Source organism: Pavona decussata, unplaced genomic scaffold (assembly GCF_977016875.1).
Source record: "Pavona decussata unplaced genomic scaffold, jaPavDecu1.1 SCAFFOLD_169, whole genome shotgun sequence".
Classification (NCBI taxonomy): Eukaryota; Metazoa; Cnidaria; class Anthozoa; order Scleractinia; family Agariciidae; genus Pavona; species Pavona decussata.
Window position 1 is genome coordinate 1205327 of NW_028145580.1, and position 24036 is coordinate 1229362.

General features: G+C 38.4%; 2 protein-coding genes across 4 annotated transcripts in view; both read left to right on the forward strand.

Annotated features, from left to right (window-relative positions):
• The first annotated feature begins 13 nt into the window (after nucleotides 1–13).
• Nucleotides 14–18873, forward strand: LOC146464115 (serine/threonine-protein kinase Nek5-like). 2 transcript variants are annotated; one of them, XM_085130154.1, is made up of 17 exons: nucleotides 14–402; nucleotides 3887–3964; nucleotides 4683–4770; nucleotides 6109–6159; nucleotides 7939–7974; nucleotides 8636–8694; nucleotides 10129–10181; nucleotides 10959–11086; nucleotides 11934–12035; nucleotides 12987–13066; nucleotides 13633–13725; nucleotides 14816–14985; nucleotides 15479–15699; nucleotides 16307–16355; nucleotides 16752–16812; nucleotides 17964–18047; nucleotides 18544–18873. In XM_085130154.1, the coding sequence occupies exons 1-17, from the start codon at nucleotides 320–322 to the stop codon at nucleotides 18632–18634; spliced, it is 1527 nt and encodes a 508-aa protein (XP_084986280.1). In that variant the 5' UTR covers nucleotides 14–319; the 3' UTR covers nucleotides 18635–18873. The 2 variants fall into 2 exon arrangements, with proteins under 2 accessions (XP_084986280.1, XP_084986281.1); XM_085130155.1 differs by having other exon boundaries at nucleotides 177–402; nucleotides 15482–15699; nucleotides 18544–18776.
• A 3640-nt stretch (nucleotides 18874–22513) lies between these two features.
• LOC146464116 (soluble guanylate cyclase 88E-like) overlaps nucleotides 22514–24036 on the forward strand; it is a 29826-nt gene continuing 28303 nt past the window's right edge. For both annotated transcript variants that reach the window (XM_085083721.1, XM_085083726.1), the window contains exon 1: nucleotides 22514–22659. The gene's annotated coding sequence lies outside the window, so the exon portion shown is untranslated. The remainder of the gene's footprint in view (nucleotides 22660–24036) is intronic.

Sequence of the window (24036 nt, forward strand, 5' to 3'; positions counted from 1 at the left end):
GCTACTGAGCTTTAGCTTCCGTATCTGAAAAACTGATTACATTGGAAACGAATTTTTTAAAAGCTTTTTCGCTAAATAACACGTCCGGAACGATGTAAAGTGGTTGTTGTTTCTGGTGAATAGAAACCCTACTTCATAAGCATTCAATCGGCCTGGTATTTGAAGTGTTTAGGTAAAAATATTCTGCTCTGACTTGACTGATTCAGATTCGTGTGGATGTAAACAACTTTGATATAGCAACGTAACAACGGCAGTGTAGACGTCTGCTATCATGGAAGCTCAACCACACTTTATACAAGTCAATAAGTTTTGTTAGATCATGGAAAAATACGAAGTTGTCAGGACTCTTGGAAAAGGAGCTGGCGGCACGGTTTCTCTTGCAACAGAAAAAGGAAGTGGAAGGTATGTTTTTGTGAGCTATGTAAGGTAAATCAAAGCTTGTAATGTATAATTAAGTTAGTTTATTTAATCAACCCATCTCGCAAACAATCATCAATCACCAGTCATCAGCTGTATACAATGTCACTTAAGGCTACTGTACTGAATTTTACTTTACTAAACTTGTACTTTCTTCTACACCAGACTATTAACTCTGTTGAAAACTGGTCAGTCATTTGTCTGGATTCTCGATCGTCCTTTATGCGCCGATCAGTATTCGAAACTTAAGACCCCCTCACTCTTCCCCCCCCCCCCCCCCCTCTCTCTCTCTCCCCCCACAGGCTTTGGAACTTTGAAAATTAAGTTGTTCAAATTCCCACCTCCCGGGGCCCAAAAGCTGTTTAAATTGCCCTAATAACCCTTAAGACAGATTTTCAGCTCCAATCAATCATTGTTCATTAGGTTTACATTTACTGTGATATATTTAAAACAATAAATGATTCCATGGATGTGCATTGGATTGTGACGCTAGAATCATAGCCAACAAGGTCGAGTTGGCTATAATATTTATCACTTTAATCCAACAAGCGTGAGTGGAATAATTGTTTCATTAAAAACATCCAAAGGCACATTTTAGAATTATAGAAAATGCACTGCCCTACTATATATAGCAATAGACCATTTCCAATATATTACAATTCTAGCTTGCCTATAAGGATTGAGGGAATGAAACGACAGAAATTACACTGAGGTTCAGAGATGATTAATTAATTTATTTTGTTTCATTCCAATAAGCCTATATATCAGAAATAGTCTCTCGTAGTGGATAAATATCCCAAATATTGCACAACTCTACAATTAAAATTACTGCATAAGAGTTAGTGCCAGCTCACTTCAATGCTTACCTCCTTTTGACGATTTGAGTTTTCCTCATCACCAACAGTTGAATCATGGTATGTGAAGGTGCTTGTTATAACAGGAGATGCTGTAGGTGGGGTACATTCATGAGGGTGGATACCTTTCTGTGAATATATGTAAATTATTACTAGAAATGAAATTTTCCCCAAAGCATATATTTGTTAAAATATAACCACATCAAAGCCTTATAGCTGCTGCTCACAGTTAAACCTTAACAAAGTATAAATGTGAGGTAAAAGAAAAAAAATTGGCTTACGGTGTTTGGAGTGCTTGTCAGAGGACTGTTCTGGTGGAGTTTATCATTAATAATAATGGTCATTCCAGATGAAAGGGGAGATGAATCAGCTTCAGGCTAAATAGAAATATTTCAAATCAGACAAGAGTGACTCTTATAAGCAGAGATAATTTATTCTCTTTTTGATGAAAACAAAAAAGGTTAACTGCATACCAAAGGCTCTGCAGGTAACTCGGACAATTCCGAGCTCAGGGGTAGTGCACTTGGACTTAAATCATACTGAAAATAAGAGAAAAGATGGCAATGAAATGGATATCACGTTGAAAGGTATGTCAGTTTACAACACAGAATTATTATTGTTACAAGCTTACTAGCTGAGTCTCATCCAGAACAACTGCAGCGCTGTTGTTATTGTTCTCTTCATTCTGGTCATGGGAAGAGGCAGTTTCGGCATTTAGAATTTCTTTGATGGCCTGGACAAAAACAAACAACAGAACCGTTTGCTTGCGTGACTATCCAACTTCGAGAACAAACATTACCTTCAACATTGCCCGGGCTTTTTGAAAACCGGCCGCCATTTTCTTCAGAACAATGGATTCGTGACGTCACGACTGTCCTAAAAGATTGGGATAATCCGGATTATCCCAATCTTTTAGGACAGTCGTGACTCGCGTTTCAACCAATGAGAATCCATGTTGCTATTCATGTATCGCATTTCAAAACAAAGGAAAAAATTTCAAGATGGCGGACGAAGAGAGAGAGATTTGTGAGCTTTGTAATCTTTTTTCGAAAGGTATTTAAATCACGAGAGTGCTCGAGCTGAATTAAAGTTATGAAAAGAAAGGAAACTGTTTTCGCATTCAATATTACAGACAAAACTCCTTGGATAACGATTGTCCTCGGTCAGAAGAAAGCTACAAAAAACGGAAAATCTCTGGGCAGTGATCGAGCTGCACGGGTCGGCAATGTGGTTTATCGATCTAAGTCTTTCTACGGAAAGAGACCATAGAATTGGTAAGCAATTCTCTACTCTGTATTTTCACTATTCTCTATTAGATCGTTTATTTTTTACGCACTGAATTGATTTAGACGTTGAAATAAAATGTTAATTATATCAAGCGATTTGTGGGCTGATATCGACAGGACGTTCATATTTGCAGTTCCTCTAGTCATTTTAAGAATTTTTAAGTTTTCTTCGAGACAATTACACTATTTCTTGTCCAAGTACTTCTAGAGCTTTGATATACTATATACAGAAGGCCTTGTATTTATAAAGTTTGTTAAGCTTTGGTAGGCAATTACGCATGTAGAATAGTTTCTTAGTATTTTAGTATCAAATTCAGTGAACTCTGGAATGGGTAATTTGTCTTGTATTTACAAAATTGTACCATACGTAGAGGTTTAGAGGTTTTGTCAAATATGTGAAATGGTGGTTAATTATTCCAATGGAAATCAGAGCAAAATGGAAATCAGGGCATTTGATCTTAAGTATGTTACATAAAATGAGCTGGAAAGCAAAAATATGCTTTTATCAAATAAATGTATGAATTTCCTCCGCTTGACAAAAACAAACAACAGAACCGTTTGCTTGCGTGACTATCCAACTCCTGCTCCGATCCGAACTCATGGCTACGATGCAAAGAAATTCCAGCTCTAATGTTTGATTTATTGCTGCACCCTTGCACTGTACAGCGACCGGACGGCATTATTATTTAGTTCGCAACAGCAGAATACAGTTTATGAGGTCGAAACCATATGAAAACTATATGAAAATTAGCCATGTGCAATTTTTCGTGTTGAGCCAATGACGTCACTTCCTGTAATTTGCAGCCAAGCGGCCTTGTTAACTTCCGGAACAAGGCCGAGTAATGGCGGCCGTGAAATCTCGAAATAAAAGCTAAAAAAAAAATACTTCCAATCGCTGTAAAGGATTGAAATTTGGCAACACGAGTAAGGAGGTCATCTTCTACACGACAATACAAAAAGATGGGAAAAGCGAATTTTTGTCCCAGGGGCACTTTAAATTTTTGCTAAATCTTGCTGATTTCATCTTGGTCTTGCAAGAACAACCAGAAAGCAATTAATTTAAATTGGTCACTATTTCTCAGCCATTGAGTTTTCCCACCCCACCCTCCCTCCTTGTTGGATAAATACAATAGGTTTTGCACTGAGCCTCTCAGTGTGACTGGTGCACGTGCATGGGTGGGGTGCTTGGACTGAGTTGGAATGGTTACCTTCGAGCACCTGGCGGGATGCTACATGCTGCATTAACCCCAGCTCACCTTGCAGTACCTATTATCCCAAAGCTCATCTCAGGTGATAAGTTTAATTTGTCCATGTTTTGTTTGCATACAGGCATGTTGCTATTAAAGAAATCATCTTGGACCCAAAGAAAAAGAACAGGACAAAAGAAGCTGTTTTAAAAGAAGCAAGGTAGCACAAATAATTAAATGATATACATTCCTTTATTATGTTGTGGGCTCTAAGAAGTGCTTTCATAATACTAGGGGTTGAGAATGGTGTTAAATCTCACACAGTTTTGAGTAGAATTTGCAGATCAGTCCTGCTGTCTCATTTTTGATTGGTTCTTCATAAATATGATACTGCGGCAACCTTTATTTTGTTATGAAACTGCCTTTCATGAACCACGCTGCTCGGTCTCTTTGATGTCACTCTTGCACGGTTTTATTTTAAATTTTTGTTTGTACCATAATTATGTAAGTAAATAGCATCTTTCTGGCAATACATATCACCTGACATAATTTTTACAAAACTTCAAAAAAGTCTCTGTCTTATTTGCTTTTTAAAATGTTTCTGTACCACGTACCCTGAAAGGAATTGATTTGTAGGTAGAGGCACTTATAAATTAATAATTGTATATATTAAATAGAATTTCAGGAAAATGGTTTTTCTCAAAATTTTAAATGACTGACTTACTGGCATAAGCTTTATTGATAAATGTTAGATAGGGTCATTAAAGTCATACTAAATAATTTGCTTATTAATTACCTATGAGAGGACTGGTCTCTTATAAGAGAGGCCCACTAGATGTATAATGACTTGACTGGGAATAGAACATGTAGATGCTTATGGAAGGTGGTTGCACAGTGACATTCATGTTTATTAAATTATAAATGTTTTTGTATTTCAGCATTCTAGCACACTTAAAGCACCCTCATGTTGTTTCACTGCAAGAATCATTTTTTGATTCATCCGAAGAAAAGCTTTTTATTGTCCAGGTAAAAAATGTACATGTATACTGAATGTAAGCAAAATTTTAATATAATAATTATGATCATGAAAAAAATTAATCATAATGTACCCTGCAGTAAATAGGTATAGAAACCTAACAGTACATTCATGCTCCATTGAAGCTATAACTTCTCATACTTTCAATTTTTTTTCCATTTTATTTTATAATTGCCACACATGAAGAAAACAAAAATGACAATAACAGACACTTGCCTGGGTTAATTATACAAAATTAAATTAATAATAATTATATAAATATCTTCATTTTCTCCAGTTAATGGTTGTAATAATACAGGTACTCAATGCATTTAACTTGATAACCCTGGTGGAAATCTTTTTAAGATCCTTGAGGATCTTTAAAGATCTTTAAAGATCCACATGAGGATCTTTTGTGGATCTTTTTGAGGATCTTTAAGGATCTTGATTCATATCCTCAAAGATCTCGCAGGATCTTGTAAGAACCTTGAAGTCCCTGCAAAGATCCTTCAGGCCCCTGCAAAGATCCGTTAAGATCCTTCAGGATCTTTGCAGATTTTTATAAAGATCCTTACAAGAACCTTAAGGATCTTGGCAGGGCCCTGTGAGGATCCTTAAGGTTCCTGCTACAGGATCCTGCAAGATCTTGCAGGATCTTGTAAGAACCTTGAAGTCCCTACAAAGATCCTTGAGGATCCTGCAGGATCTTTGCAGATTAAACAAGATCCTTGTTGGATCTTGCAGGATCTAAACAGGATCCTGAAGGATCTTTGCAGGGCCCTGTGAGGATCCTAAAGGTTCCTGCTAAGTTCCTACCGGATCCTGTTAAGATCCAGCAAGGATCTTGCATAATCTGCAAAGATCTTGCAGGATCCTCAAGGATCTTTGCAGGGACTTCAAGTTTCTTACAAGATCCGGCAAGATCTTTGAGGATATGAATCAAGATCCTTAAAGATCCTCAAAAAGATCCACAAAAGATCCTCATGTGGATCTTTAAAGATCTTTAAAGATCCATAAGGATCTTAAAAAGATTTTCACCAGGGTTATCAAGTTAAATGCATTGAGTACCTGTATTAATATTTTAATATACTGCACATGTATACATGTAGTTGAACAATCATGTACTTTTATTATGTCTTAAACAAATTAAATTATAATGAAGAGCAAACCAGCAAAAAAACAAAAAACAAATCAAAACAAAAAAACAGGGCAATGTTTGTTGACTAAAAAGAAGCCTACATGCAAAAATTAAGACAAATCCAGAGGAAAAAAACAGCCCAACATTCGACACAAGGCGGTTATGCATCCACCCCTTCAATTTTACACATATTTCAACATTTAATTTGAAGGATTTCTGTGATGGTGGAACTCTGCAAGACCAAATTGTCACAGCTAGTAAGGTTAGTCAGAGTATTTGGTTGATCTGATATGTCCTGACTTTCAGGCAAATTTGCATGACTGTACTGATGTACTGATAGCATAAACTTTGAAAAATGAACCCTTCTTTACCCCCCTTCCAAAAAACGTGAAATTAGTTCTAGTTGACAGATTTGACATGCAAAATTAAAGTCGTTCCATCGCAAGCTTCTCAGTACACTGTATGTAATTTCATATCAATGCTTAAATTAAAAATGTTTACTGTGCAAAGTCATGTAAATTTATTGGACACTTTTTATTAGCTGCACTCCATTTTTTTATTGTGACATGAGTGCAGCCTAAAGGCCTGTTTACACATTTTGATTTCTTGGCCCAATTTGTAGGTCTGACAGCATTCAGGAGCATGAATCATGCATGTATTTTGAGTATATTTTTGACACCTGATTTATGGCCGTTTGTGAATTGAAAGCTGATGGACTGCAACATATTTTAATCAAGTCCGGCTGAGTCCCGACTGTCACTCTCAAAGAAACTGCCATGTCAATTAAAATTCAAAATCAAAATCAGGTGTCAAAGTGCTTGACTGTATACGATTTGTGCTGCGATACTGTTGGGCTGATAATTCAGGCTGACAATTACTGTGTAGCATGCAGACTGGCGGTAAACTTACAGATAAATTATATGAATTTTGATCAATAAGTAATGGGTGTGGTCTAAACGTGGAAAGTCAGTCTAATATTTACCTGGGTGACTAAAAAATTTGACCCTGAGAAAGCCCTCTGAATTATGATATAATTTGAATTTTTGAAATTCCCCAAACTCCTTTTCATGCATTAAAATGCATCAAGTTAGAGATTCTTTTGTGGCCCATTTTTCATGTGTTAAGGTGGCCGAACACAGTTTGCACGCTGGCTTGATTTTATATCAAATGGATCACAAAGGTGAGATTTCCTCTCAAAATAACTCAGTTTCTCATTTGTGAATCCTAATCTTCATTTATCACCGAACAAAGAAAGTGAGTTCACGAAGAGCTAAGCCTTTTTGCACACTTTTCATCTTTGCTGAGAAAACCTAATTTAAAGCTACACATGCGCATTTGACAAAAAAATTGTGACTTGTCGTTTAAATGAAAATGACTTGTTTTCTGAGGAACCGCTCGTTAGAATTTCGTGAAATTTGACAAAACAGTATTTCTCTAAAAGTATAACTCGCCTACAAAGAAAAACTAAAATCTAACAGAGGATATCTTCAAAAAACATTAAAGTGCAAAAACAACATTTACAGGAGATGTCTCTGTTAAAATTACATGAAAGCAGGGTCACTATGTCAGTATTTTGTGAGCTTTTCTGCATACAAAAAATGAAAAAAATCTAACGAGTGCATTTTCTAAAAATTAAGGAAAATCATTATTTTTGGACAGTTAATAGCTTTCTGCGTTGCCATGGCAATGGCACCTTGCTCAACAAGAAGTATCAAAATAATTTAGGCCTTCTTAGTTAATCTTGCACCATGCTAATTTCGGGTACTCAGAAGTACGTAGTTTTCAAATAATGTTTACTAACACCTGTATACTGGGAAACTGTTTTCGGCCACCGTAAGTGAAGTTTCATGTTCACTTACATACTGAAAATGCCAACAACCCAACCATTAAACTCACTAGAAGGTAAAAAGTTCTTTGAAAAAAAGACTGTTATGCATTCAACATATGCCTCAATGAATGTAAAAGTTACTCAAAGTAATTATTTAAATCAACGTTAATCATTTTTACTGTTTTCACATCCTCGGAACTTTAATTCTTACAGAAAAATTCTCCATTCTCAGAGGACCAAATTATGCAAGTAAGTGAGTAATAATGCGATATGTGTACAAAAAGAACTGTAAGTTGTAATTTGCAATTTGTATTTGAATTCAGTTGTATAGCCAACGGCATCTATTAGAGCGGTTTCCAATTGAGTGTCGTAAAACCAAACCCAAAGTAATTACTCTGGCCAATCACAACAGCTGTAAACAACACAACGAGCCAATCAGAATTCGAAGCAAATACATGTTACCCGGCGCCAAGCGCGGGAAAACGCGACTGCGGCCAAAACACGATTGGTTTTGGTTTGGATTCTGATTGGTTGAGAAAGTGGCGCGAGTTTTGTTAACCAATCACAGAGCGTAGTAATGCAAAACAAAGCAAATGCGAAATTACTTTCGACACTCAATAGAAAACTGCTCTAATTATTATTATAAACATGATTAAAGGGTTCGTGGCATCACGGACCTATAGTGCTTTAGTCAGATCACTTTTTGTTGTTTTGGTTCACATTTTTTTAACGACTTTATTTGATGACTTTAACAGAATAAAAAAGCAACAAGTCTCAGAATTACTAGAGTGGAGAAAGTGCATGTAAACTCTCAAACTGTATGAAGGGGATAGAAAGTCCATTGCTATGGGTAGTAATATTAAACTACAGTTATCTTCATTGCAATCATTTCATATCCATGTCTCTGCAGTGGTTTGTTCAAATGACCATGGCTCTACACCATATTCACTCCAAGAAAGTTCTTCACAGGTGCGTGAAATTGTCTTATTTTATTTATTTATTTTTAATTAACGAGCTACACAGCAAATTTGACACTTTTGAGGTGGCCTTATGGGCAGAGGTTCCTCAGTGGCCCTACTTGCCGGCGCGCGCATTCCGCTACATACAGTACTAGCCGCAGGAATAGCAGCATCACACGCGTGTATCATCCGTGTAAATCCGCCCTGTTGCGCGCAATTTACGCGCGAGTAAAAAAATTACAGCGCTAGTGCGTGTAAATAATTACACGCAAATTCTACACAGTGCGACTAATGAATCTCTGCTCGAAGGGTACTTTTGAGGCTCCCTCAATCGTGGTACAGTTGGAAACAGTATTTTCCTCCAAAAAAGTTAAATCCCTTTGCGCGTGCAGGCATCATTTGCTGTGCACGCGGAATGTAGCAGTTGCGAATGGTCTCTCAAAACTACGCATCTCGCTAACTGTTCTCTATTTTTTCAAGAAATTCTCTTGTAATCTTCACTTCTTTAGCAATGGAAGGAAGTCTTAGGTTCCTAGAACAAGACTGGGCTAGATTCGCCGTTTTGAAAACTCTAGAATTCACCATATCGCCTCCCCGAAATATTTACGAAAAGCTTCACAAACAAGTTTTTCGTCAGGGACGCACATTTTACGTCTGCAACAAATTTTTCCCGCGGGCGCAAACGGGAAATGAACCAGCGAAACTTTGTTCCACAGCATGGTTTACACAGCAACTTTCCCCTTTTACAATGGCTTTCTTTGGAGGCCTGTTTAAAGGAAACAATTATTTCATATTAAACACTTTTACTGATATGTTGGGGAAACGAATTACTTTCCTCCTTTTGATTAAAATGGCTGATTTTGCCAACTCACCCCTCTTCAAACGTCTAAATTTATACAGCCCTGGGCTAGCTTGCTACTTGTAACACCGGGCTGAAACTCATCTCGGCAAACCGAGCTTTCCCGGCTAACCGGGCCAGCCCGCCCGTGTAATATGCCCCTAATAAGGCGGTGTCACACGAAAACTTTACCTAGTTCCTAGGTCTCTCTCTGTTTTTTTTATTTCTCGGTCAATCTGTTCGGATCACGTGGTCCGGCCGTTCGTCTTGGTTACGTCACCGAAACGAATTGATCGTGAGGGCCTGGGAGAGTGGTATTCAGTACCGGAGACTGTCTAGACTGACCAGAGACTGGGCTGCCAATGTGGCCTTTGAGCAAGACTTTTGTCAATTTTCTTAAACGGGAAAGTCAGACTAATTATAACCAAAATCAGTGATCGGGCTCTTGGAGAACGTATTCTACACTAAAGTTGCTGTTCATAAAGTAAGGTCGTGACATTAGTGGGGCCAATTGCAAACTTAAGGCAACTGTATAGCAGAGGATGGCTTTGACTATCCCCGAGTCATCTCAGTCAATATTTTGTTCTATGGCTGTTTTATCTTCAGAGATTTGAAGTCACAGAATGTGTTTTTGACCAAGAAAGGCGTCATCAAGATAGGTACGTACTGAAATTGTGGGCACTTAGATTGGGATTATGTTAATCAAGGATCTGAGCTCAGAGAAGGGACATGAGAACTTACCCACATATGACCAATTAAGGGATTCGAACCCATGCTAGATTGGTTGGAGGCAATTACATTTTCATCACTGCACCATAACCGCCGCCTTCTAATCGTTATGTCTGATACACTAGTCACGATATACCATGTGATACCATATGATATCATACCATACCACAACTTTTATTTAGAAACGATGCCATGGGGAGCAGGGATGGCGCAGTGGTGAGAGCACTCGTCTCCCACCAATGTGGCCCGGGTTCGATTCCCGGACTCGGCGTTGATGACTGAGCTCCGTGTTCTTGATCATACAAATCAAAATAAGGCCTTTTTTTCAGAATCTTTTGCCGCTTTTCTCGTCTTTCCTTCGAGTGGTTTTTTCTCCGGGTACTCCGGTTTCCCCCTCTCCTTGAAAAATATTTCCAAAATCCAATGCAATCTGGATTATTGTCTAGCAGTTTAGCACGAGCCTCTTGCTCGGGAGGTTGCGCAAGCACTCTCCGTGTTATTGACATTAAATAAATCACTTTCACTTCTTTTACTTGTTATGGGTTTCAAAGATATAGCTTGCAAAAGTTTCATCCTTGTTTTCAGCTGTTTGAGGGGATTCAACGCATAAAGCTCGCCGGAGTCCGGGTATTCTACGCTCTTCAACAGAGTAGCTGACTAAACATGTTCCCACCAGGCTCATGATATGATTGTTGCGTTCATTTTAGGTGACTTTGGAATAGCAAAAATGATGGAGAACACATTTGACATGGCGCAGACATGTTGTGGCACACCGTGCTATCTCAGTCCAGAATTGTGTCAAGATATGCCGTACAGTTCCAAGGCTGATGTTTGGGTAAAGACGCATGTTGATCATTGGATAACGCAATTCCAAGGCTTTGATTGGCTTAGCAGCCATGGTATATCAGCCATCATACCATGGCCGAGAAATAGCGATCATTGAATTGTTTTCTGGTTGTTCTTGCAAAGCGATTTCAACAAGATCTAGCTATATTTCTTGGTTGTTTTTAAGGACGGTGTCGACTAATAAAGAAGTATTTTTGTGTGGTCTATGACTATGTGGGGAAAGCAGATCTTAGCAAGGGCTACTGGAATCCAAAAAGAGAATTGGGGGTATCAACGCATTTTTTTTTAGAGGTAATTGAGCAACAATTTTTTTAAAAAGCGCCAAAATACAAAGCAATGTATGCGATTTTTTCCCAAATTGAAGCTTAATTATCTCTGAAAAATACATGGTTACCCCTAATTTTCTTTTCGGATTCCAATAACCCTTCAGTGCCAAGATCTGCTTTTCCCGCGTAGTTATAAACCGCACAAAAATACCTCTGTATTAGCAGGCACCACCGTTAAGAAACCCGACTTTCTCGGACCATCGCGAGATGCGCAGAACGTATGTGCAGTAGTAAAAGTAGGCACCGTCCTTACAACGATGTGAAACCAAATTTTTTGAAGTGACGTTTTCGTTGGCGTCGCCGTTGTGGTTATCATCAGGGACCAAAAGCAATTTCCTGCTTTCACCCTAATAAAGGTACTTCTGGTGAACCAAGAGATGTAGGCTATTTTTTTTCTTGACGCAACACCCGCAATCACCGTAGTGATGCATTCCTTTAGAGTGAGCATTGCGTAGTTATATTTCACTGCATTAAAGTTGATAATTCGAAATTTACTTTTGTCCATTTCAGGCCCTTGGCTGTCTTCTGTTTGAGATGTGTGCGCTGCGTTATGCGTTTGATGCTACCAACTTCATCAGTTTGTTTTACAAAATTGTCAAAGTAGATCATGCGGTGAGTTTCAACTTACACAATGTGTGCTTACCATTTACGCAAACCACCCGGATGGAAATTTTCGGCGTAAATACGAAATGATTTAGCTTGTCTTAACCGAAGATGGATAACATGCAAAATGTATGAACATCAGCTGTAAATCCCAAAAGGAGTAATAAAAATACGTCACTTTGACCAGAAGCCCATAATTTCAGAAGTACTCCAAATGGAATGATGCGCACCATTTGATTTTCCAACTTGAATTTCCGGGTTTTCCATGTAAATGGTAAGCACCCAAGGTTTGCATTGTTTCCTTAGAAAAGACACTAAACCCTGCATTGTCTCTCTCTCCGTCTCTGGGTGTTGTAAAATCCTGGTGAAGTGATGAGTATGATATGCCTGACGAATTGTCTGAGATGACCTTTGATGACGTTACAATGCCACGAAGGGAGGATAACCAGAGTTGAGTACTAACCTTGGTCTTACGAATCGTATGGCTCTTCCAGTACCCAGTGTGCGGCGTGGATTGGGCATTAGAGGATGTTGGTGTTATCAGGTGGTGTTATGATCGGGTCATTTGACTTTGGAAGATCGGAAGGTTGGTTTGAAATCCGAAGGACAGTGACACGTCATGTTGTGTCCTCGTCGTCAGTCTCACTCAACATAGGTGAAAAATAGATGCCAGTAAACGGCCAGCAAACAAGAAAAATCCTGGGGAAGGGGGTGGGGAAGGGACTAGCATTGCGCTAACATTCTATCCAGGGGAATTAAAAATGCTCCTAGTCGCTTCATGCTACAAAATTCAGAGCTAACTGGTATCGTCATTGGGTTGTTGGATCTGTTGTATTTCATTTGGTACGGTCTTTACTCAACCTAGGCCTCCCTTGCTTAATTGCTTGGACTAGGGTGAAAGAGCTTAAGCGCAAAGGGCTGCCTACATGAAGTATCTAACACACGCTCCTCTCTATGCAGGAAGTCCCACCTCAATACTCATCATCCCTTGCGGAGCTGATCAAACAGTTGTTAGCCAAGTCCCCGGATGACAGACCATCGTAAGTGCCTCGTTTTCAGATCGAGTTTTCATTTACTTCTCCCAGGGTTTCATTAGACGTGTTCGCGTAACAAATTTCAGAGTGTTGAAGAAGAGAATTTGGGAAATGATGAACTCAACGCGAAAACAACTCTTCTCTGCCCTCTCTGAGCGATGATTTGCGAAAATTTTCGGGAAATTATCGATGTAACCCCACAGCGACCCACTGCACCGATTGTTTCCGGAATATCTTTCCAAATCATCGTTTCATCTTCGGTAGACTTCGCGTGGACATCTCGCAACTCCGTCTCTGGAGTCTCGTTTTCGTTTCAACCTTGCAGTGCCACGCCCCCCGAAGAGTTTTGAATATAACCAGTTTGAGCTCAAAGGTTTGCCAACGTTCTCTGATAGCTGCCGAAGATATTATATATATACTTGCGCCAAGCCGGACGGAGCCGCGAGATGTCCTCGCGCGCCTGATTGAACGATTATTTAGGAGGATATCCCGCAAACGATTGGTGCAATGGAAAATTCGATTTACATGGCCTGTAGTTCAAGCTGACATTTTTTCTCAATTTTCTCTTGTAGTGCTGGGTCAGTTTTGAATCTGGCCTTTGTCCAAGAACATCTCGCTAGTTTCATCAAAGAAAAGGAGAATCTCCAAGAAGCGTTACACGCCAAGTGAGTGAGAACAGTACTGAGTAGGCAAAATCACGCCCCACCTCCGTCTGCCTCAGACCAAAACGACTCGCAATAATCTACCACCTTTTCCTAATAGGCCATTTCTGAGTTGCTTTGGAACCCGTTATGAAAGCGAGGCAGCTAGTTGCAAAGTTTTGTCATGAAATTAGTTTTCATTCATTTTGCAAACAAAACAAATTTCCACATGAAAAGCTTTGCACTTAGCCTCACGTTCATAGTGAGGTTGACAGCAACTCGGAAATGAAATGGTCTATTAAAGCGTTATTATTCAACACATTGCAATACTGTCCAAATATTGTCATGGGGCGCTCAGTGTTGGTGGTCTACACACAACAGATAGTAACGCAACAGGACGGCTGATGTGGTGGGACGGCAAATTGTGCTTGTGTGACCAACGTGACGGCCAAGTATTCATGATTATGGATTGTAACATTCCTATAGCTCATGGTTCTCAGGTTGTAACAGATGAGAGAACACCAGTTTTAGTCGAAAATCGCCAAAAAATGTGAAGGTACTAAGACGTCACGTTGGTCACACAACGACATTTCACCGTCCCCTTTCCTCAGCCGTCCTGTTGCGTAAGCTCGCTAATCTGTGTTTCGTGTGTTAGGGAGAGGAATGTAACAAATGAAAACCATCTTCAGCTTTTCTGCAAGAAAACTGTGCTTTGATATCAATATGTTGAATAATAAAACAATTACCTTGCAGAATCTTGCAGAATATCCCCTGATTGTAGCCAACTCCGCCCGTCGGCTAAGTATCAGGTGATATCCTGTGCGATTTTAAATATTCTACAGACTGTTCACAGTCCCCTTCGATCGAACTGCCGCCATCTTTATTTGTAACGTCGAGCGCCACCTGGGGAGAGTCACTTTCTTTTAAACTACCAATGGGGGCGATAGTGGGAGAGAGTGAAATGTTTTCCGTCCCTCCTCCCCCACACAATTTCTCCTGACTAGGGGGCCCCCCTCGGTAGTTCAGACACTCTCCCCAGTTTGTGAACAGTCTAAATATACTAGAGCCACCCAGAGAATGTTACAACCATAAGGAGTTTGATTTTCCTCTTAAGGCAGCTTCTGAAGACCACGGCTGGAAATGTCAACAAATCCCCTCACCGCCCCTTGTCAGCTGGAGGAATAAAATCCCCGGATGAGAACAATCGAACGGCGCGAGTACGGTGTAAATCAGCTCAGCCAATGAACAGAGGGCAACAGCAAGTCCCTGAGGACGAAAACAAAGGTGAGGCCGGCATCACCAGTTGATAGACGGGAGAAACATGTCCTAGCCTTAGTTAAGAAAGTACTGAATAACATATGTCCGCAATTTTTTATTAATTCTTTTAATCTTAATAAGGATTGCATCGAAAGGACTACTAGACAGAGCAACCACATTACACTACCGAGAGTTAAATTAAATTCAACAAAAAAGGCATTTTTCTATCATGGTTTTTGTTATCAAAATTTGTAGTTTTGTAGATTTTTAATAGTTTTATATTTCTATCATTTTGATGTGTGTGATCTTTTTAGTATTTCTAAAATTTTTAACTTTGTAATTAGGGCTTCCATTGATAACAGTAATTTTGTTTTTATAATTACTGAAAGAATTATCCTGTTTTTAAATAAAGGTATCTTCTTCTTCTTCTTCTTCTTCTTCTTCTTCTTCTTATGTTGCCGCCATAAGCTGGCTTTATAGTAATGAGATCTAGCTCAAGCGGGCTTTGATTTTGTTTCAGAAGTCGATCAAACGAAGCAAGTGGACGATCCTGGCGAATACTCAGACGACTTTGACGATTCAGCCGACGAGGAGTATTCGGACGAATTCGATGAGGATTCGGAAATGAACGGAGACTCGGCAAAGAAGCCGATGTCCGCTTCGAAACTGAAAGAAAATAGAGATGATGAAGAACCGGATGAGGAATATGTCGACGATTTTGAAGATGACTCTGAGGAAGAGGTAAGCAAACAAACAAACAGACAACAAGAAAAATAACAGTGCAACAACTAAACCACTTTTGAGCGACAACAGTAATGAGCTTTATTTATACACGACGGGTGGTGGTTTATAAACGAGCGAAAAGCTTGTGGGGTCATTTTTCATTTTGTACAATATTTCTTGCCTTTTCTTGTCCTTCTCCTGAGTGTTCGTCATTGGTCTGCAATTCGTTTTATAATGATTGGTTCTTTTAACCCTTTTTACCCTTAATATCAAAGAACAAATTCTCCTATCGACTTCCCATACTATTCTTATAAACGTACTGGGAAGAAGTTATTAGAATAACAAGAAAATTCACCTTCAAGTTGGGTAATCATATCCTTAATTCTCCTGCCCTCAGGGGTTGAAGAAGTATTGATATTACAAGGAAAATTTTGATGCTGATCACTGTTAGGGCTAAAACTGGGTTAAGAACACTCCACCAAGGGCCATCAGCAACCATAACGAATGTGGAAAACCAAAGAATTCTCACAACCGACATTGATAGCAATGGTGCAAGGCGGTAAGGAGAATAAGTATCTTGAGCGTGGGACTATTACTTACACGTATCTTTGTTTCTCTGCTGAAGGTTCTTGATGACATTCTCACCAACGCCAGAGCTGCTCAAGATGCTGAAGGTATTCCACTTTCATTGTTGCAACTATTTTAATATCGCAAATTACTGCAAAAGCTGTCGGTCGATATGACTTGTAGTACTAGAGATAAATCAAATTCATCACTTTTCCTTAACTGTCCTTTGTTTCTCAACAACTTTCACTGATTTAGAATATCCAAATTTTTATAGTAGAAAGGTATTGTGTTTCAAACAGCACCACGCAGACGTACCGTTCAAAATAAAATCTCGCTAGTGTGTGTCTTTTTTTTTTTTCGTTAGACCTAACTACCAAGGTTTAAAAGAACGCTGCTTTAAATCTTCCGTTAAGTTTAAGAAAATTGGCTGGGCAACACTAATCAGGAAATATTGTAGTTTGACAGTTAAACTTGTAAACGTTATTTCTGCCTTGTTTCTTCAGAGGAGGAAGAACTCGTTGAAGACTCGGACAGACCATCCTCCTGTAAACAGAAGCTTAAAGAGTAAGTTTTGTGGTTCATTGTTTGCCGGCGAACGATATCACAACATGTTTGAAATGAGCCGACAGGGAATATCCTCAATACATGGAAAGAATCGCTGTACTTATTGACCAAATAGAAGGAGATCTTCCTTGCTTTCTAAGACAATTGTGTATGCTTTACGTCTAGGAAAAGGGCTTGTTCCACTCGTGTTCAGCAATTTCTTGACATAAAAATCGTGAATTTCGCCAAAGTCCCTCCACAATTGTAGGCATGCGAAATGGCGAAAGGTTCCTACTTATTAACAAATTAAAGAGTTTGTCGTATACAATGTCCTATAGACACTAAACAGCGTGAAGCTCACTAATTTTAGTTGTAACTTTACTTAACATGAATCACAGAAACACTGCCGTGGTTATTGTAATATTTTAGGTGTTTTCCTGTTTAACACTAAAAATATAATTAACAGTTGTGCTGTAGGCAGGTTTTCCACTCCTTTAACGTTATACTTTGCCACGACATCCTTGAAGGTTAATGACAGGAAGGACACAACCATTTTGTTATTCTTATTAGTTTAATACCCTTTAATACTTACTACTCAGCTGTATGCATGCATGCCCATTACTTCACAGTTTACTTGCTTTGTTACTTGTTACAAAGTAATACAAATTAGAGATTGTTACAGCTAAGAAACGTAACACTGTATCAGATCAGAATAAGATTCACGTGGTCTTGCAAGAAACCGTGAAGAGTATACTGTTACGCCGCCGGACAGTGCTTAAAAGTTTGTTACGGAATTCATCACGAAGCGTAAGAGCAACTCTGGGGCAAGTTTCTGTAATTTTTTTCCGAAGATTTTTATGTGAAGAAGAAGTGATTTAGAAGTTTTAAGAAAGTGCCAAGGCAAATTTGATTGTTTAGCCTTTGAAATGCTGTTCATTAAGAATCTCAAGCCCAATTTAAATATCCAGACGGACTCCATACGTGCAACACTTTTTGTTTATTTTTTTTCTTACGTTACAGCTTTTTTAATCAGCTATTGTTCTTTTTAGTATTTATAGACTGCAACTTACAAACACATTTTGACTCGATAATGACGTTTAGCTTACGTCGAAACTTCGTCGTTTTGTTAGCAAGATTTTTATGTAAGTTCTTTTTTTTTTTTAATCCGCCAGGCAAGTCATTAATGTCATCGGAGAAAAAATGTTTGAAGAAGTACGAGAAAGGGTCGCTCGCGGAGAAATGGATGGCGAGCAGAGGTAGTGTATTAATTTCTATTCGAGATGAAACTTAATCGACTTGGTCGGGTGTTCCAAACTCGTTTTGGCAATTCAACGTTCACAAAAGCATAATTGTTATGAACTCTATTGACACACGCTTTTCCAGGAATGTTTTTGAAGCCGTTCAAAAAACTCGCAGCACGTGTTTTATCGGGTCTAAAACCCGATAAAATACTCCTGCTCGGTTTTTAAACATTACATATTTTCACTGGACGCTTATATTATAATCTGCAGCTGCATTGTTTTTTAGGGAAGTGAACATTGTTCTGTTGTTCGTTCTCTTGTCCTCTCTACCAACCATGCAAGGCGTTGCAAACAATGCAGGTCGCCCTCTCTAACGTGTTCCTGGTGGGACAGAGTGCTGAAGATGGCATCTGTTGTCATCAATCGGCACCCAAAACGCAATAATATTAATTTATTTTGATTTTCGTTGACAGTCGGTTTATGTATTTATTTGTTGGTTTGTTTTCTGCAGACCTGAATTTGAAAAGTTGGGTGGATCAGACGTGATGGAAACATGTTACCTTGTAAATGAGTTGTTCATCGGACCAGACGACAAAATTTAACCCACGTATACTAGGTAAACTTCAATTTGAAATGTTCGCGTGGAGAAACAATCAAACAGAGGCAGATTATAAATAACGGCTTTTGCAAGGTCAATTTCCGACTCAACTGTAGTTGTATGTACATGAAGCAGCGTATTTCATATGTAGTATCATGCGCTGTACGGTGCAACTGTCGCAATGACTTCCTTCTTTGAAAGGGGTTACTTATCTTATCTCACCACCTAATGAAATACTAGGAAGTTTAAGAAGCTACTACAGCGACGACAACGAGAACGTCACAAAACAATGGGATATAATGAGAAAAACAAAGGCCCTGCACGTGCGTTATGAATTTTGGTACATTTCTCCAACGTGCCCGGCCAAACCACAACGTGAAATGACTAAATTCAAGGCTTTATGGAGAACGTGAGCACATGACGGTAAATTTTTCAATCTTTGTCTCAATTTGAGCGCCGTTTCCACCTGTTCTGTTCCTGGATAGTTCGGCCACATTGTGCAAGTGGAACGAATTGGAATAATCGCGAATTAGTACACTAACACGAACTTTTATTTTCAAGCCGACGTTTTCGTTGGCGTTGCCGTTGTGGTCTCTTAAAGTCCCTAGTATTAGTTGGAAAACGCGATGGCGAAGGCGTATTCTTCATACAAGCCATCTTATCAACTTGAAATCTAAATATTCTTTAGATTAAACTGCATTGTTTAGGTATTAGTGTGAAAACATTTGATGAAGCATTACTTTGTTTCGCATCTGTTTTATTTAAGATTAATACAAAGAAACACTTAAGCCAACACAAAACTTTTATAATTTTAGACTCTTCATATAATATGATGCCGGTTGATCTATTATCGTTGACAAATCCTATAGTTTCAATGAGTGTTTTTAAAGTTGTCGCCTAAGTGCCTGTACTATATATGCAAATTGCGAAGGAATGGAAGAGTTGATGTAGTAGAAAAGTGATTATCTTTGTAAATATTTTTGTACATTTCCGACATGGTGTCTACTGAAATGAGGCGTGTGAAGAATTTTATTTTATTAATAAAAGACAGAGAATTCCCCTAAAGCACGGAGCACTGTTTTGTTCTTTTAATACACTCTTCATTTATTTTTTTGTAGAAGAACGTCTAATTTTGGGGCTGAGGCAAAACTTCGTTATTTATTTGGCAATTTGAACCTGAAAAAGTTCTTAATATCTTCTTAAGTTACCTGTTATAGTATTTCAAAAAATCTTTGCGGACGTGACCAAAGCATGTCCAGTTGCTTGTGACATGCTACGTTGCGCGGCTTCCATGTACTCTAGTGCTGGGTACAAAATGTCGCGGCAGCCAACTCTCTCAACTGGCTCTTAGCCTGGGTAATGTTCTTAGCTTGTTCTTAAATTTTGGTTAAATAAATCTTATCCTCAACTTTCTTATAAAAGAATAGGTTCTTATATAAAAAAAAGAGTTTAATTAAGGATTTCCATTTTGTCAATGCCATAATTTTGTTATAATTTTGTTTTGTTTCCTGCAAGAAATGCTATTAATACAACTCTCGTTATTGTACGATATTTCACGCATCGCTCCTGACAATCGTGAGTAACTTGTAGGTTTCATTTGTATGGCTAATCAAATGGTATACTCGTGAAATTAGGAATTAATTTCATTTGCGTTTTGTCAAAATATTATGTCTAATAATTTTCCGAGCCTTTATTTACCTTTTAATTTCGTGGTTGACACTCGTGAACGTTTGCCTTAGCAAATTTGTAATTTCACATGTGAAATTATAAATGAACGCGCCAAAATTAAGAGGTAAATTGTCACCCATGTTATTAACACAAAAACAACTCGTATCGTAGACTTGTCGTAGACCGCATCCAACAATGAAGTTGTACCGTCTTTATCGACCTGTTTTATTGCCCCAATTAAAAAAAAGTGTTTGTTCAAACATCATTTATGAAAACACATTCTTTTATGAACTGCTCGGCACGTTTCTATGGTCAAACTATAGCGTGATTCTGATTTTGGGTCCGCGTTTAAAATTACAGAATTAGATTTTTCATAAATAAAGCTATCGCCCGGACCTATTTTCTTGTGGCGCCGTTTGTTTTTCGATTTTTTTTCTCCAACCGGCGGAAAATTTTTTTCCGGCAGTCTGGAGTGAAGTGGCTTGTCTTTCTTATTCTAGATCTCTTCCGGCAACGATGAGAGGAAAAAAACAAGGATCACTTTAAGGTTACCCTATACCTTCAGAGGTGTCTCGCGTCTAAGCGATGTAGCGCGTCCGGTTTAAACTGTAGATACCTACACCCTCATACCAAATTAAAGCTTATAGAGCTGGCTATCAAACTAAACCAAGAATTTTGTAATAAAATGAATTGCCGAATTGTTAGCGCTGTTTTCTCGAATCGATTTTTTCACTTAAAGGAGCCTCTTCAAAGAGCTAAAACTCAAAAGGAATTTGTTTCTTTGCCTTCAAATTTGGACAGTTGCTAGTTTAACATATAAACAACAAAAATGTGTCTGCGAATTTTTTCTTTCGAAATATTTTTTCTCCGAGAGCGATTTTTGTACGATCACTCCACATTTTTTTCCTCCTATTTCAAAAATGTTCTATAACTTTTCATTGCGATTGAATATGGGAAAACGCAGACACGTTTCTTTAGCGCTTTGGGTCCGGAAACTGAGGAGCAAATTAAATTAGCGAAAAACAAAATTCACTTTGACTTGTACGGCTTTAAAAAGGTGATTCGGACGCTCGCATTTAGAGGTCGTGAAAAATTTGACAATTCATTTTATTTCAAAATTCTTGGTATAGTTTGATAGCCAGCTCTATAAGCTTTTAAATTTGAAATAGGGGCTTAGGTATCTACAGATTAAACTAGACGCGCTACATCGCTTGGACGCGAGACACCTCGAAACACCTCGAAACACCTCGAAACACCGCGAAAGTACATGTCATCAACACGCACCCTTCACCGGCCCCCAAACATGACGACCCCGTCACTTTTTTTCAGTGAATCTACTTCGCGATTATTCCAAAACATTCTTTTTGTCAAATGTGGCCAAACTACTAAGAGTCTGAATAGATCCTTATCACTCGGCGGCCATGTTAAGTCTCGGAAGAATAAAAAGCTTTGTTTTTGCATGGCAAGCCTCGCACTGAATTCGCGTCTGGCCGAGGCTTGCCGCGCAAAAACAAAGCTCTTTATTCCACCGAGACTCAACGTTGGCTGCCGTGTGATAAGGGTCTATTCGTAGACGCAGTATTGACGTTTATGTAGAGAAGGAAGTAAATTCACTGAGCGCGATGCATGAGGTCACGTTCTTCATGGAACTTGAACTTGGTAATTTGTTTTGACGTGGAAGTCGTGCAGCGGACCGCACACTCAGACATTTATCAACACTTGCGACGCATGCCTATCAATCGTTTTGCCCAATTGACCGGCTTCAATTCGCAAACGTTTACAAAGTTTGTAATGCGATCTGTCACGACTTTTAACGACAAAGCGTGCTAATTTTGTTTTAAGACAGCATAATCTTTAAATTGACGACAAATAACAGACAACAATGATAAAAAGGTCACGAAAACTCTAAAACCCTTAACTTTCGCTTTTGATAACTTAATGTGAAAAATACAATTCTCCTATAGACGGCAAAAACGTCCGATTGGGATCTGCAGGTATGGTTAAAGTACGGTGCTTTCTTTTTGCCTTTTACAATACGCGGGAATTTGATATTCTAAAATTATTTAATACATCTTTCCCCCATTTATGCCCACCTTTTGCGCGATCATGATCTTAACCGACTGACGCGTCATTATTTAATAAGTTTTTGATCTTTATCCGGCAATAAGTTTATTTGATCGTACCGCTTTATGAGGATTAATTCAATTCCTGTTTCCTTCGTGGTACAAGTCAATTGTGTTGAAATCCTTTTGCATTTTGTAAACTATATGGACATGACATGACGATTGTGATTCTGAAGCAGAAGTACATTCTGGGGGGCTGTTTTAATCGGATCTTAGCAAGATAGAGCAAACTTGAAAGGTGAGATCTTATTTTTTATTTCATTTTGCTAGAAGTCGGCTCTATTTCTCTCCAGACTTACAAAATTCGCAAACTAGAAAACAAAATTTTAAATTTGGTTTTGCATAACTATGTATAAACAGACAACATCATGCTACTTGAAGGTTTCATTCAAACTGGTTCACACTTTACGCGGATCTCGTCGAACTATAATTTCAATGTAAAAACCACATTAAAAACTGAAAACCTTTTGGTATGTTCTTGAGAGTGAAAAGGTTGAGGAAGTTTTTGAGGGAGAAGGAAGATTCAAGGAAGTTTATGCCACGCAGGAATGATTTCCAGTGATATCATTTACGCAGTCTTCTGTTCGGAAACGATTTTTGAGAGCCTGATGAACAGCGAATGCAATCGGTATAAAAAATTCATCAAGGAATATATTTTAATTTGTAGTTAAGTAGGTTAGTTACAATTTTTTTCAGAAATTAACAATGGATAATTAATGTCTCGAATCATTTTTGGGATGTTTTAGCTGTCTCCGAGCCGACTACGAATTTTTCCGTCTAAGTTTAATTGGGTAGCGAGAAAAAAAAATACTCTTAAAACTACTTACTAAACGCATGGGCACGCCACAGGAAAAAGGAAAAGATCGTTCGCAGTTTGCGATTTTGGGCTCATATTAAAGTAAAATTTGCTCATTCCGAATCTTTGAAAACGACAACCTTCGATCTTATCTCATTTTATCTCTTAGCGGCCTCATGCTGTTTAAGATGCGCTCTTCAGTGCCGTGCTTATATAGAATTATTTCATGAAATTGCGAGGGCGTTCATCCTGTTTAATAATTTTCCCATAGTTTTCTTTATTACTTATCCATAAAAAAAGGTTAACAGCTCCCTAATTAAATTTTTGTGTTTTGACTCGCCTGTGGGCTCAAGTCAAACTACAGCAGAACTCTGAACCTTTTTTTATAAAATGTTCAGGCTGAGATAAACCAAAATTAAAGAACATACTAAGAACATTACCCAGGCTGAGATTTAGTGAAGAACCTTTTTCTAATATTTTGACCAGAGAGAGAGAATTGGCTGCCGCGAAATCTTTGTACCCATGGAGCAATAGAGTACATGTAAGCCGCGCAACAGAGCATGTCACAAGCAACCTGACACCACATTACGGCACATATTGCTCTTTGATAGGTGTCTTGGTCACGTCCGCATAGATCAATCAATCAATCAATCAATCAATCAATCAATCAATCAATCAATCAATCAATCAATCAATCAATCAATCAATCAATAAACTTTATTTACCCTCGAATTTACAGATTTAGATTTATTGAAATACTATAACAGATAACTTAATAACCGTCTAAAGCTCAAATTGCCAAAAAAAAATTAGAACGTT

What these genes read in the sequence shown, in the direction of transcription:
- LOC146464115 (XM_085130154.1), top strand. Translation starts at nt 320, where the DNA reads ATGGAAAAATACGAAGTTGTCAGGACTCTTGGAAAAGGAGCTGGCGGC. An exon ending in CCCTGAGGACGAAAACAAAG is followed by an intron (nt 14,986 to 15,478) that starts GTGAGGCCGGCA and finishes ATTTTGTTTCAG; the next exon opens with AAGTCGATCAAACGAAGCAA. An exon ending in TGTAAACAGAAGCTTAAAGA is followed by an intron (nt 16,813 to 17,963) that starts GTAAGTTTTGTG and finishes TTAATCCGCCAG; the next exon opens with GCAAGTCATTAATGTCATCG.